Source organism: Ichthyophthirius multifiliis (genome assembly GCF_000220395.1).
Source record: "Ichthyophthirius multifiliis unplaced genomic scaffold scaff_1120509250174, whole genome shotgun sequence".
In the NCBI taxonomy this organism is placed as follows: domain Eukaryota; phylum Ciliophora; class Oligohymenophorea; order Hymenostomatida; genus Ichthyophthirius; species Ichthyophthirius multifiliis.
Genome location: NW_004087011.1, coordinates 1 through 15,402, shown reverse-complemented (window position 1 = coordinate 15,402; position 15,402 = coordinate 1). Strand labels below are relative to the sequence as shown.

The window sequence follows — 15,402 nt, the reverse complement described above, 5'->3', positions numbered from 1 at the left end:
AATTTTAATTATATAAAAGTTTAAATATTACTTGTGGAGTCTTTTATTTATTATTTTTAAAATCTTTATTAAATATCCTTATTAAAGTTATTTATGTCAGTTTCGATATTAAAAATTAATTAATACAAATTACTATTAATATTTATTGTTTTTTTATAAGTTTTTTTTTTATATATATAAACGTTAAAATCTCCAATATAAAAAATTGATAATAAAATAAAACCTTAATGAGTTGTTATAAAAATAACAATGTATTTTTAAAAATTTATATATATTAAAATATTTCAAGTAAATAAAAAAAGACTGTAAACTTCATACTAATTTTCTTATAACTAAAATTTGTATTTCCTAAAATTGTTATTAGGCTCTTTGCTTAGAATGTTAAAGTATACACGATTATATGCATTTAAATTAAAATACATAGAGTAATATAAAAAGTTTATCAAATTTAATGAAGTATACTTATTAAATACTTAATGAATAATCTTATTAATTTAATTAGTAATATTTAAAAATAAAAGAAATTGAAGATTAAAATTAATAATTTGAAGAGTGTGTATTTGATGTATAAAAAAGCAAAGAAAACATAATTTAAATAATAGATGATTATTTTCAATAAATTAATAATTTAATAGAGGAAAATAAACTAAAATATGAAAATGAAAAAATGAATTATTTTGTAAATTTATAATCAAATATTGAAAAAGTAAATTATAATATAGAGTAAATAGATATAATTTAAAAAAAATTGTATTCAGAAGAATTTATTGATGCAATAATAATAGTAAGAGAAATATATATAAATATATACATATATATTATAACAATAAATAAAGATATTAAAAAATTAACACTTACATTAAGGTTTTTTAGGAATTTAATAAGAAATATAATAAAATATTAATAAAAGTAAAGAATATTTGCTTTTTGTAGAAAAAGATCTTGATTAATTTAAGAATAAATTAAAAGATTGTATTTAAATTAAATCTCAATTACAATAAATAAATAATGAAGATTAAATTATAAACTAGAATAAAATAACATTTCAAACTAATGCATAGTTAAAAAGAGTTTTTTTTAAAAAAATAAATTAAAATAATAATTCCTTTTATTAAAAAAGTATTAATAATGAAAATATTAAAAATAGTTTACTTATAGAGTAAACTACTACTTTTCATTAACAAGAACTCTAAGTTTAAAGTTTCGAAAATTCTTTTAATAAATATTAATATTAAGGAAGTCCTTAAAGTGTAAGAAAAAAAATATTTGAAAATGAAAACCAAAATTAATTTATGTTTAGATCTTTAAGTAATTAAAGATAAAGTTCATCTTTAAATAAATAATTATAATAAAGTTTTAAACAAAATAAACAATTACAAAAGATTAAAATATTAAGTAAGCTATATAATTATTTTAAATCAAAGAAACTTTATATAAAAAATTAAAAATATCTTTTATTTTAATTAAAAGATCGAAATAACAACTGTCTTAATTCAACATAACAAAAGAAAGAAGTGTTTGTAGAAATGCCCAATTATTTTGAAAATGATACAATGAAATATATAGTTTATTTTCAACAAAATACAAATATAATGAATTATTTTGACTTAAATTAAATATCTGAATCAAACGGAAATATAGATTAAAAAATATAACAAAAACAGCTTTCTATTGATATCAAAATATCTTTATATCATCGAAGTGTAGTAACTCCAGATTTGTAAAAAATTAAAAAAAATATTTGAAAAAAACAAAACAAAAAAAGATAAGTTTTTTTAACTGGAGGTGCATAAGGCTTTAATATTTTAAATAAATGCTTTAAATTAAATATACGATATAATAATTATACATTAGAACCGATTTGTTAAATGAATTTTTCTCGTTCTAATCATGGTATTGTTTATTTTTAAGGATTTATTTATGTAGCAGGAGGTCAAAATAATATAAAAAGTCTATCTTTTGACAAATGTGAAAGGTATTTTTATTTTTATTATTTAAATGTAGATATTTATTTAGATATAATATTATCTTAGATAAATGGGAAATAATAGCTAGTTTAAACGAAAAATGTTTCGGTTGTTCTTTAACTAGTTTCCATAATAAATATATATATAAATTTGGAGGAAAATAAGATTTACTAATTTTTGTGAATACAATAGAAAGATATAATATTTATAAAAATATATGGGAAAAAATAAATATTAAAAATAAAATAAATATTTAAATTGGTAATTTAAGTGCTGCTTGTTAAATTAATAGTGATGAAATTTTGCTTGTTTAATAAAATAATTGCTTTATAATAAAAATTTATTAAAATGAATGTGGATTTACAGAAATAAAAGGTAGTTTATCTAAAGGAGATTTTAGTAATAATCCAATTATTAACGATAATTAAATATTTTTTTTATAAGATATGGAATTAAAAGATAATAAATTTACTGATTAAAAAAAAATTTTATGTTTTAATAGTTAAAATTGGCTTTAATTTTGATTTTATAATAAATAATAATTTTTGTAATAAGTTTATTATTTTTTATATTTATTTATTTATTTGGATTGTTATTATAGTATATAAAGAATTTATAAATATTATATATATATATATTGCTTTATGTTTTTTCGTTCCATTATTTAAAAATATCTACAATAAATATAAAGGAGACAAATAATTGATAATTTCTTTATACTTTTTTTAGTGGGAATTATTAAAAAATACTAAGGTAAAAAATAAAAAATAATATTATATGTGAAATTAATGTTACTTATTATAAGAATATTTTTTTTTCAATTTTATTATTAAAAATAACTTTACTATTATTCTTTACAAAATACAGTATAATATTCTTTATTGAAATAATTTAAATAAAAAAAAAATTGTTTTTAAAAAACTAATATTTGTTATATCTATCTAAAGTAACTATTATAATTCAAAAAAGTTAAAAATAAATGTGATAATTTAATAATTATATAAAATTTATAATTTGTAATATTATAAAAATATAAACTGTATATTAAATTAAAATATATATTTTATAAAAAAATGGGAGAAACTTTATGTATAATAAATATATAAAAATATAATATTAAGATTACAAAAATAAAAATAAATATATATATAAATATAAAAAAAAATATTTATTAATCAAAAAATAAAAAAAAAATATTAAAATATATTGATATATATTTATAGAAAAAAAAAAAAATAATATATATATATATAAATATATATATATTTATTTATATATATATTTATATATTTATATATTTATATATTTTTTTATGTAATAATATAGATATTTATTATATTTACATATAATTAAAATAATATTTTTTATTTTTTTTAAATATATTTATTTTATTTTATTTCTGTTTTATTTTTTTTATATTTTTATTATTATTTTTGTAATAAGTTTTTTTTATTTATTTCATATATGAAAATAAAACGTAACATCATACATATATTAGGAGGTATAATATAAAATTTTTATTATTAATTTTTTTTATTTATATATGCTATTTTTTTTTTTATTTTTTAGGACCAGGGTGTGGTAAAGGAACATAATGTTAAAATCTTTAAAATAAATTTAATTTTAAGCATTTATCCGCTGGTGAGTTATTAAGAAATGAAGTACTCATAATTCTATATAAAATTTCTGTTTTAAATAATTTATATTAGTGTTAAAATATTAAAAAAGTAATAAAAGTAAGATTCTAAGTATACTTAAATAATACAAAATTGCATTTAATAAGGAAAAATAGTTCCTGTAAGAAAAAAAATAAAAAATAATAAAAAAAACATAATTAAGGATTTCATAACTTGCAATTTATTAGTATAAAATATAAAAGAAGATAAAGTTTATGTAAAATAATAAATATAAAGATAATATAATTATAATTTTTTTAATTCCTAGACTACTTTTTTAATTGATGGATATCCAAGAAATCAAGAGAATCTAAATGGCTGGCTAAAGGCTGTAATTGAGAATGATTTTCAAATAAAAGGCTTGATTTTTTTACAAAGTTCAATTGTAATTAAAAAATTACAGAAAATAATAAAATAATATATTTTATGTTATTTTTTTGTTATTTAATAAAACAAATAAACATAAGAATACAATGTGGGAAAGGGTTTAAATCAGACAATAATCAAGTGTAAAAAGAGAAGATGATAATTATTATTCGTTTAATAAAAGAGTGTAAGTATTTAATAATGAAACAATGAAAGTTATTGAATATTTTAAATAGCTAAATTAATGTTTAATTGTAAAAAAAAAAAAAGTTATTTTTTTTTTAATAAAAATAAAAGATAAATAGTGAAAATACAAAAGATTAAATATTTTAAGAAATAAAATAAAATATTAAATAATTTTTATGAAAAAATATATTTAATAATAATTAAAAATATATAAATAATTAAGTATAATTTCTAAAAGATTTATTTTTTATTCTTTTTTTATTTCATAAATATCTCAATTTTTATTATTAATTTAAGATGATTATTTATAAAATATCTTATATTTTATTCTTTAGAAATATTAAATTTTGGATATTTATATCTCTAAATTTTCCAACTTTTGGATTTATAATGAAGTAACATTTTAAAGTATGTCAATTTCATTAAAAATAAATTTCAAATTATCTTAAAGATTATGATATCCAATTGAAAATCATAAATTTCTCTAGTTGTATTCATTTATATACAATTTATTTAATTAATCTTTATTATAGTTTTATTTTTAATTTTTAGTTATAAAAATAGTATTTTATTTCACAAATATTAAATAAACATTTTTTTAATAATAAATTTATTATTTCAATATTTAAATCTATTCCTTTTTCCTTTTTAATTGGTTTTTCTTTTTTTGTAATTGTTTTTTTTTATTTAATTTTTTACAAAATATATTATTAATTTATATATTCATTTTCACCTTTCATTTTATAGTTTATTTTTTATAATATATCTCATTTTTCTTTTATTTTTTATTTTTTTTGATTTTTAAATTTTTTTTATTTCTATCTATCTTATTTTAATTTTCCTTTTACTTTTAATTAGTATAATATTTATATACATTCTTTAAAAAAAATTATTTACTTATTCTTTTGTTTAGCAATTATTTTAATGATTTTTTTATTAATAGCATTTATTCATTTCAAGAAGATTTATTAGCATGTAATATTTTATAATTATATTAGGTTTGTACACAAAAATATTAATTAACATATTATTTAAAATTTAAATATTATTATATAAATTTTTATACATTATACTATTTTTTATACCCATTAACTTATTTATTTTTTGTTTAATATTTATATTTAATAGGTAATGTTAGGAGTTTAATTAAGTATAATTTTATATAAATAATGCTTTATCTGAAGAAGCTATATGTAAATCTGACTATTATTTATTTATATAGAGTTAAAAAATTAATATATTATTTATTTTCTTTTAAGCTCATATTTAAAATAATTATGAACTATATTAGTAATTTTTTTGTGTTAAAAAATAAAAGAGAAAATAATTTAAAGTAGAGTATTAATTTTTTTATTTTTTTTTATAAAATATAAAATATATTTTTAAAACATATTTATTATATATATTAATTTTTCATATAATAAATTTCATAATTTGTAAAAAATAAATAAAAATACATTATATTTATAAAATAATATATAAGAAATATATATATTACATTAAATATTTAATAATTAATTAAAAAAAAAAATGTTTTTTAAGGAAACAAAAAATTAATTATTTATTAATAAAAATATTAAAATGAAATAAAAAAAATAATTTTTTGTTAAATTTAAAAAATTCCATTTATTATTTAAATATTATTAATTTTAAAAGATAGATGATCAATATAATTTTTATATTTAAATTATTATTATAAGATTATAGTCATTTAATAAAAAAAAATATTTAAAAATTATTTTTAAAATATTACAATTTTTAAGAATTATATATATTAAAATATCTAAATAAAATTAAATCTTAAAATTAATAATAAAATTTAATGCTTTGTGATAAATATATAATTAATAAATAATTTTATAAAAAAAATATTTAATTTATTAATTAAAAAAAAATTAATATTTATTTAAAAATTAATAAGATTTGTCTAAAATATATAGAAAAATGATAATATTTTATTTTTTTAATAAAATTCTATTTAAAAAAAATATAAATAAAAACAAAATTATTAATATATAATAAAAATTAAATTAATATATATAGGAAAATCTTATAAAATAAAAAAATAAAAAATTAAAAAGAAAATATATATATATAAAAAAATAAAAATCATATAATTATAAATAAAAAGAAAAGAAAAAAAATTATTACAAAAAAGATATAAAATTATTATTATTAAAAATAATAAAGATGATAATAATAAGGTGATAATAATAATAAAATTAATAATAATAATAATAATAATAATAATAATAATAATACTTTTTAAATAATAATAGTAATATAGATAGTATAATTAGTAATACAAAAAATATTATATAAAATTTTATTATATATTTATAATTATAAAATAATTATAATAATTTTAAATTTGTATTTAATATTTATTTATTTAATTTTGTCTTAATTCTTAAAACGTTTTTATATTAAAATTCTTTTATTAAATATTAAATATAATATATATATCAAAATAAATATAAAAATAATGTTAAACTTATAAATTTTTGCTTTAATTATTGCTTTTACATATTCTTTAAATTTACATAAAGGTTCTGATGAATGGTAAGTTATTAATATTTCTATTAACTTTTCTATAAATTAAAACTTTGGAATATATTAAGCCTAATTAGAATTATTAGTTGTATTAAAATAACATTAATTAATATTATTAAAAATTGAAAGTGTTAACTACAAATAAGATTTAGCTTTATTATACTAAATTAAATTTACATACTAAGATCTAAATGGTCAAAAATAGCATGGTATAGCTGTTATATCTATTTAGTAATTAGAAACTTAATATTTGAGCTAAATAAATAGTTTAGAATTAAATTAGAAATTGTAAATATCTTATGACAAAAATAATAAATGGATTGACTACCCTGTAGAAAACTAAGATTATTTATCTATTTAAGACCCTGGAATTATATAAAGTATTAGTGAAATCAAGAACTATTTGAATACTAAGAGATTTAAATTATATAAAGTTAATAATATGTAAGTATAATAACATAATTAATTTAATATTAAAGTTTCTTTTAATTATTATAATGACTAAAATCAATTGAAAAACGGTGAATGTATTATTAATCTCATATTTATGCCAAAAGATGCATTTATAACTAATTTAGAATATATTAATTTAAATGAAAATAATAGCTTTTGAATAAATAATTTTTATTTTAAAATTAATTAATAAATTATATATATTTTTTTTTTATAAATTACATATAAATATTAATAAGTATAAGTTTTATATTATATAAAACCTTGAATAAATTAATTTTATATTCATTTCATTAAAATTATATTATTTTATTTAATATATTTTTTATTTTTCACATAATGATTAATTTATTAGTTTATATATTATTTGTAAATATAGTTTTTTGTTTTTGTTTTTTTTTCTGTAATTTTTACAAAAAACTCGAGAAAAATTAATAAATTTTTAATGTAGTTTTTAAAAACAATTATACAAAAAATAAAATGACATATAAAGCAAATGAAATTTATTAAAAAAGATAATAATTTTGTTGTTTAAGAATAAATGAAAATATACTTTTTTATTTAATAAATAAAATAAATAAAGAAAATTAAATTAATTAAGATATTATTATTATCTAATGTTATTTATCAATAATTTAAAATTTAATAAAGAACCATATAAAAGAAAAATAATTAAAAGAATAGTAATTAATTTAATGAAATTCAATAAATATAGTGAAAGTAAAAGGAATTTTTTTTATTAGAAAAATGTTTATATATATATATACATAAATTAAATAATATTAAATAACATTATAAATAAATTAATTCCTTAGGAAAATAATTATATATAATAAAACAAAAAAAATTAAATCTATAAAATTTAAATTATAAAAAAAGGAGAATTTTCATTAGTTTGTCTTTGTTTAATTTATAAAAACAACAAAGCATATGAAATAAAATAAATATTCACAAAAAAAAAAAATTAAATGATTTTAATGGCTTTTAAAAAACTCAATTTAACAAAAAAAACATATTATACGCAGTTTCTCATCTATTTTTGTTTTTGATTGTGAGTTTTTTAAAAAATTAGAGAAAAATAAAAAAAAAGTATAAATAAATAATATATAAAATATATAGTACAAAAATTACAATAACCTTTTTAATTAAAAAAATTGAATATAAAAACACTATAAATAAAAATCCTTTAACTATTAAATGAGAATTAAATTATAAATTATGATATATAACCCAGAAAACATACTTATTTATTTATGATAAAGGAAATTAAAAATTTTAAAAAATAAATTTTATTAATTTATGTACTTATATTTTATATTAGGAAAATAATTAATATGAAATAAATAATACTTTTATTCAAAAAATACACATTAAAATATTTAATATTTGAAATACAAATAGAATTTTAAATTAACATTTTAGTAGTTATTTACTTTTTAAAGTTGATGTATGGTCTTTTGGAGTTTATATTTTAGATATTATTTTAAGACTTCCTGATTACTAACGATATAAATGTATTTTAATAGATAATTCAATTTGTAATAGTATTTTTAAGAATAAACAATTTTCTACTAAATATTAAGTATTAGATAAATAGATTTTGTTTAATAAATTTTATTTGTAATTTGTTTTTATCAATTCAATAATTATAATTAAGGGTAAATATTTAATAAACTACTTTGATAAACGATGAAAATAAACCTAAAGATAAGGTGGATATTTTAAATCGATATATTTTTAATAATAATGTATAATTTTTTATAATAATAATAATATTATTTAATGGATTTTTTTTAATTTATATTATAAGTTTTAAAAATTATTAAGTTTTTTAATTTAAATTAAATAAATTGTTATATTTTAAAACTAAATCTTAATATATATTTTAATTTTTAAACAAAATTATATATTTCTTGATTTTAAAAAAATTGTAATATTATTAGTACTTAAAATTGGAAAAAAAGAATACATTTCAGATATTTGTAATTAATACAGATACAATAATAATAGTAATAAAAATTGTTATTATTCTTAAATTATATTAAAGATAATATAATAATAATCAAATGGAAACAACACTTTAAGAATAAATTAATATTAATAAATTAAATAAATATTGATTTTCCAAATTTAAAAAAATAAAAAGTTTTCTCAAAATTTTATAATAACTTTAAAATAAACATTTATAAAGGAAATGTAAATTGGTTTTATAAACAGTACCTATTTTATATTTAAAAACTAATTAAAATCCAGTTGAAAAATATCCAAAATTTTGAAAAATTAATTCCATTTAAAAATAATTAATAAATTTATAAAAAGCATTTATATATAAATTTTTTGTTTCTTAATATTTCATTTTTTTTTTTGTAATTTTTGTTTTATTTTTATAAAATATTAAAAAAATTTTATTATTTATATTAAAAAAAATATAAAGCTAAAAATTAAATTTATAAATATTATATATACATATATAATAAAAAAATGGAAGATACTTAGTCATTAAAAGTATATAAAGAATAAAAAAAAGGTTGATATTACATATAGTTATAAAAAAATAATTAATATATAAAAAAAAGCTCATTAAGATTAAATATTATCTATAGATGTAAATAAAACTAATTAAAACCAAATCATAACATCATCAGATGACAAAACAATACGTTTATGGGATTTAAAATGCAAAAGTTCAGTAAAGTTATTTAGAAGTTAAGAAATAAAAAATAATTATTAGTTAGCCAATTGTTTGTTTGGTCCAAACGATACAATATTATTAGCAGTTTCAAACAAAGTTTTATAATTTGATTTAAGAAAAGAGGAGATATTCGTAAATGAAACATTAAAGAAATCAGAAAATTAAATGGACGAAATAAACTAAATTTCATTAGATATAAATTAAAATATACTTGCATGTTGTGATGATTAGTAAACAAAAAAACCTAATTTTTTTTTTTTTTAAAAAAAAAAAAAAAAAAAAAAAAAGAGGAGATACACATATATTAAATGCCAAAAATTTAGAAAGAATAAAATCATTTGCAAATAATCATACAAATGCAAAAAATTAAATATATATATAATAAAATATTTTTTATTATATTATATAAAGATATCATATTCAACTGATTTTTGTTATAAAGATAATGATTTTAGTAATCCTATATGTATTACAAGTTCTTTTGATTGTCAAGTATTACTTTGGTAATTAGAGAATCCGCATCCTATTCGTACTGTAAATATTAATTCTTTACTTTAGAAATATATGCCTAATTAACTTGTTTGTCCTCCTAATATTTACAGTGTTTATGGATATAAAAGTTAGATTTTAGTAAGTACAGAAACTGGGCATATTCTCTGTTTTGGGTAAAAAGATATTAAAAAACCTAAGTATATTATTGATGGACATTTAGGAAAAGTTATGAGGAGTGTTTTTGCGAAATTTAATGAAAAGTATATACTTTCTTGCTCTACTGATAAAACTTTTGCAGTATGGAATCATCATTAAAGAAATGAATTGGGTTAAGCATCTTTTGTTTCTAAATTCGATATTGGTACTAAACCTAATTGGATTGAAAGCTCAATAAATAATTAAATTTTTATTGGTGATATTACTCCCAATTTAAGTATTTATACAATTAAATGAATAATTTAAATTTTATTTTATTTGTATTTAATATTGTAATGAGTTTGTTTTTTTTTAAAAAAAAATTTTTTTAATAATTATTTTTAGATTTATGATATTATTAAAATATAATTTTTTTTTAAAAAAAAAATATTAATTAATTTATTAATATATAATATTTATATAAATTGAAAAATTTATATAAAAAAAAAAAAATAAAAAAAAATATTAAAAGGGTTAAAAATAAATTATTTGAATATAAAATAATATTTTAGTTATTTATTTTTTTAAAAAAAATATTAAATTAAAAACTAAAATAAAAATAAATAAAAACCATTCCTAAAATTAAAACAAATAAAAAATCCTACTAAAAATAAAAATGGATTAAGAAGAAAAATATTAAAACCAAAATATAAGCAAATCCCTAAGCATAGAAGAAGGCGAAATCGAAATATAAAATGAAACTAAGATATAAATTTATAATTAAGCATAAGAAAATGTATAATAAGAAATAAATAATACAAATGAGTAAATTTTAGATAAAGAACAAACAAATCAAGTCATTTATTACTTTAATGACTCTAATTAATCTGAATGGAGTTCTAGTTGTTAAAATACAGATCTAGAAGAATAATAAGAAAATTCAAATATAAACAAAGAAAAGATAAATGCTTATATGGAAGATATTTTCTCAGATGAAGAATAAAATAATAAAGGAGAAATTTTGAAAACTAAAAATGAAGTTTTAGTCCCTAAAGAAATTTAAATTGAAGAAAACGAAGAATAAAGATTAAAACGTTTAGGAATAGAATTAAAAAAAGAAGAGTAAGAAACTCAATAAATCGAAGAAATAGGTAGAGTAGAAGGAATAATTGAAGATAAAATAGTAGTATAAGGAAATCAATAAATAATATTAGATTTAGATAGTGTATTATTTACAGAAAAGAAGACTGTAATAGGTTTAATAGAAGATGTATTTGGTAATGTAAAAAATCCTTATTATTCAATATTAAAGGATGGTTATATAAAGGAATTAATAAAAAACTAATAAATAAAGATTGGTGAGAAAGTTTATATAATAAAAGGGTATACAAAGGTTTTATTAGAGGAATAATTATAAAAAATGATGCAATAAAAAGGATGTGATGCTTCAAACAAATTTGATGAGGAAGTGTTGAATAAAAATGAAATGGAATTCTCGGATGATGAATTAGAATAAAAATCTAAATTGAAAAATAAATAAAAAGAAAGGAAATAAAAATTAGATGAAAATAACTTTTAAAAAATAATTACGATAATGAAAAACGAAAATGGAGTACTAAAAAAGATGTAGGTATCACAAGAAGAATTCGATAATATTAAAAATAATCCTAATAATAAAATTGAGCATATGAATAATAAAAATATGAAACAATAATATTATAAAAATAATATAAATAATAATAATAATAATAATTATAATAAAAATTTTTATAAAAAAATAAAGGAAATAATTCATATAATCCTTAAAAATAAAATTAATTTAGATAATAAAACTAATAAAACTAAATATAATAATAATAATAATAATAATAATAATAATAATAATAATAATAATAATAATTTCAGTCGACTTATTTATTTAATAATTCTTAGTAATAATAGTTTGATTAAAATATTAACTTTAATAATAATTTAAACTTTAATCAATTTTAATATTAAAATCAAAATAATAACTAATAAATCATTAATTAAAATTAAGGATATTTTAACTATTTACAAAATTAATAATTTTAATAAAACAATTTCTAAAAATAGAACATCTAAGGTAATTTCTACTAGAAATAATACTAATAGAATTAAAATAATAAATATGTGTGATTTAACATTTTTACAATTATATTTATATTACCAATATTGAGTGAATCTTTAATAATTTAATTAAAAAAATATAAAATTTAAATTTAAAACTTTAATACTATATTAAATCGTTATTTTAATTATAAAAAGATAAAATAAATGAAATATATTTATTATTATAAAAAATAAATCCTCAAAATTTATTTTTATTTTATAAAGTTTAGCTTTTATATATTTTAGTTTATATTACAAATTTAAAGATTTTATTTTAATTTTATATATTTTTTTTTTTGCTTAAAATTCAATATTTAAGAATATTCATTAAAGATTATTTTTTTAATCTTGTTAATCTTTAACTTTTACATGATAATTCTAAAAAAAATAATAATAAAATAATAAATATATGAATTTATTAATTATTTACTAATTATTAATTAGTTTAACTCTTCATCTTATTGTTATTTTTTTAATAATTAATTCATTTATAATTATGAAACATTTAAATGCTATAAAAGGGAATAAAAATCATTATGTGTAAAGTTTTCATTGTATTTATCCTTAATTAATTAAAAATTCTCATCATCTTAAATTTGGTTTTATAATTTTGATAATTATTTAAATTTTTTAATTACATATATATGAATCTGATTTTTTATAAACATTATTATTTAATATACTTTAGAAATTTTTTTAATTTTAATCTTGCCATTATTAAATATCTTTTTAAAAAATTAAAAAAAAATTATTAAATGATATTATAAAAAATACTTATCTAATTAAATACAGGAATTTTAGCTTAAAATTATTCTCCTACAAATATTTGTCCTTTTTAATATTCTCTAAATTACTCAATTTCTTTATTCTTTTACTTTTTTTGATTTTTTCTATATTAATTTAGTAAAAATATAAATTATTTTATTTATAAATAAATAATATAAAGGAAAAAATATACTTTTAATTAATAAAATTAAATTAATCATCCTTCTATAACTTAATAATAATTAAATATTAAAAAATAATTTTATTTATTATTACACTATCATTTTCTTATATTATTTTAATATCTTATTAATTAGATATTAATTATTATTATATTTGTTGTGTATATTTATCACTTTTTTATATTTATTTTGTTTTCTATAGTCTATTTTTATTATAATATTATTATTATTATCTATTATATTTTAAAAATTATGTTTATAATTTAATTTTTTTTTTATATATAAAATTTGTTTACTTATTGTATTCTTCTTTACTTGCTTTTTCTGAATTTTAAATACATAAACTTTTTTTCTTTTAATTATTAGATAAGTGTTTATTATATATTTTATTCTATTGTTTTTTAATTAATTTATAATTCTTTTATTTATTTAAATTATCTTATTCTTCACTTTCATCATCTATTATTATTATACTAGATTCTTTCCTTAATTTAACTTATGATCTAAAAAAAAAAAAAAGTTCATTATATATTATTTATACAATTATTGAATATATATAAAAATATTGTATACATTATTAAGAATTATATATTAAAATAAATATTTCTTTATTATAAAAATTTAAATTAAATAAATATATTTTAATAATATAATCTTTTTGTTCATTTTTTATGTTTGAAATCATAAAAAAAATATATATATTTTTTTTTAAAAAAATAAAATATTTACTGTTAATTTAAATTTTAATTTAACTCAATAAGTTTCTAGCCGTTATATGTTTAAATATTCATTTAATTATTAAATTTTTCAATTAAATTTTAACTATTTATTTAATAATTGAAAAGTTCAGTCTTAAATCCATTTTAGTTTTGTTATTATACACCAATATTAATTTAATCACTTTTTAAATATCAATTATTTATATAAATTAAATTATAAATTTAAATTTTATTCATTTTTTTTACTTTTTAAAATTTTAAACGTTATAGAGAAAGGCCAAAGGAAATTATAATTAATACAATTAAGGTAAATAAGCTAATGGATAATACTAAAAAAAAGGATCCTATAAAAATTTTAAAATGTTTAATAAAATTTATTTTTATACAATAGAACATTAATTTTGATTGTTTTATTATTACATTTTATATTTAGTTTGTATATTTTTATTTAACTTTTAATATTATTTATTATAAATAATGACTTTAAAAAAAATTTAAATAATACTTAAATAACTTTATATTATATGTTTGCTTTTAATTTTTTAATATAAAAATAATTTTATTTTAAACAATTATATAATAAATTTTAATAATAATTTATTGTAAAATAACTATTTATTAATTTGATAAAATATAATTATGAATAACTAATTTTAAGTTTATTCTAGTAATAATATAAAAGTTATTTAAATAAAATATCTTTTTTAAAAATGTATAATATAATAATAAATATTTTTTTAAATTATTGAATTATTAATTTTATAGAAAAAAAAATTGAAATAAATATATTTTGCTTCATATAAAATATATATTATTTTATAAATTTTAATTTTAAATTTTATTTATATATTTCTTTATTATTTACTTTCTTATGAATAAAAAACTAAAACAATTGAAAAAAATATTATTTTTTATGATAATATTATATATAATTTAAAATTTTATTTTGTATATATATAAAAATCTATTTCAAATTTCAATTATATAAAAAAAAATGTATATTAATATTTTTATACTTTTTTAAATTTTTATAATATATATATATATATATATATATATATATATATATATATATATTCTATATTA

General features: G+C 13.3%; 2 protein-coding genes across 2 annotated transcripts, besides 21 other annotated features; one reads left to right on the top strand and one right to left on the bottom strand. All coding sequences in view use genetic code 6, as the record gives it.

The window, feature by feature from the left end:
* Window positions 1–1,990: 1,990 nt before the first annotated feature.
* Window positions 1,991–2,036: a microsatellite.
* A 1,021-nt stretch (window positions 2,037–3,057) lies between these two features.
* Window positions 3,058–3,124: a microsatellite.
* Window positions 3,096–3,155: a microsatellite.
* Window positions 3,156–3,205: 50 nt separating this feature from the next.
* Window positions 3,206–3,273: a microsatellite.
* Window positions 3,274–3,327: 54 nt separating this feature from the next.
* Window positions 3,328–3,402: a microsatellite.
* Window positions 3,350–3,401: a microsatellite.
* Window positions 3,350–3,402: a microsatellite.
* Window positions 3,403–4,840: 1,438 nt separating this feature from the next.
* Window positions 4,841–4,892: a microsatellite.
* Window positions 4,852–4,892: a microsatellite.
* A 72-nt stretch (window positions 4,893–4,964) lies between these two features.
* Window positions 4,965–5,013: a microsatellite.
* Window positions 5,014–5,214: 201 nt separating this feature from the next.
* Window positions 5,215–5,255: a microsatellite.
* A 1,021-nt stretch (window positions 5,256–6,276) lies between these two features.
* Window positions 6,277–6,324: a microsatellite.
* A 51-nt stretch (window positions 6,325–6,375) lies between these two features.
* Window positions 6,376–6,412: a microsatellite.
* Window positions 6,376–6,456: a microsatellite.
* A 1,587-nt stretch (window positions 6,457–8,043) lies between these two features.
* Window positions 8,044–8,077: a microsatellite.
* Window positions 8,078–9,682: 1,605 nt separating this feature from the next.
* Window positions 9,683–10,933, top strand: IMG5_053490 (hypothetical protein; the record flags this gene model as incomplete). The annotated part of the gene is made up of 4 exons (XM_004037362.1): window positions 9,683–9,706; window positions 10,305–10,427; window positions 10,452–10,818; window positions 10,926–10,933. 4 exons carry the CDS (start codon window positions 9,683–9,685, stop codon window positions 10,931–10,933), a joined length of 522 nt encoding a protein of 173 aa, XP_004037410.1.
* Window positions 10,156–10,180: a microsatellite.
* A 172-nt stretch (window positions 10,934–11,105) lies between the features above and the next one.
* Window positions 11,106–11,151: a microsatellite.
* A 172-nt stretch (window positions 11,152–11,323) lies between these two features.
* On the bottom strand, window positions 11,324–11,861 carry IMG5_053480 (hypothetical protein; the record flags this gene model as incomplete). Its single annotated transcript, XM_004037361.1, has 1 exon — window positions 11,324–11,861. A coding segment is annotated over one exon (483 nt), but the record flags the coding sequence as incomplete, so codon positions are not given.
* Window positions 11,862–12,229: 368 nt separating this feature from the next.
* Window positions 12,230–12,281: a microsatellite.
* Window positions 12,282–12,367: 86 nt separating this feature from the next.
* Window positions 12,368–12,420: a microsatellite.
* Window positions 12,421–14,129: 1,709 nt separating this feature from the next.
* Window positions 14,130–14,196: a microsatellite.
* A 1,149-nt stretch (window positions 14,197–15,345) lies between these two features.
* Window positions 15,346–15,393: a microsatellite.
* Window positions 15,394–15,402: the final 9 nt, after the last annotated feature.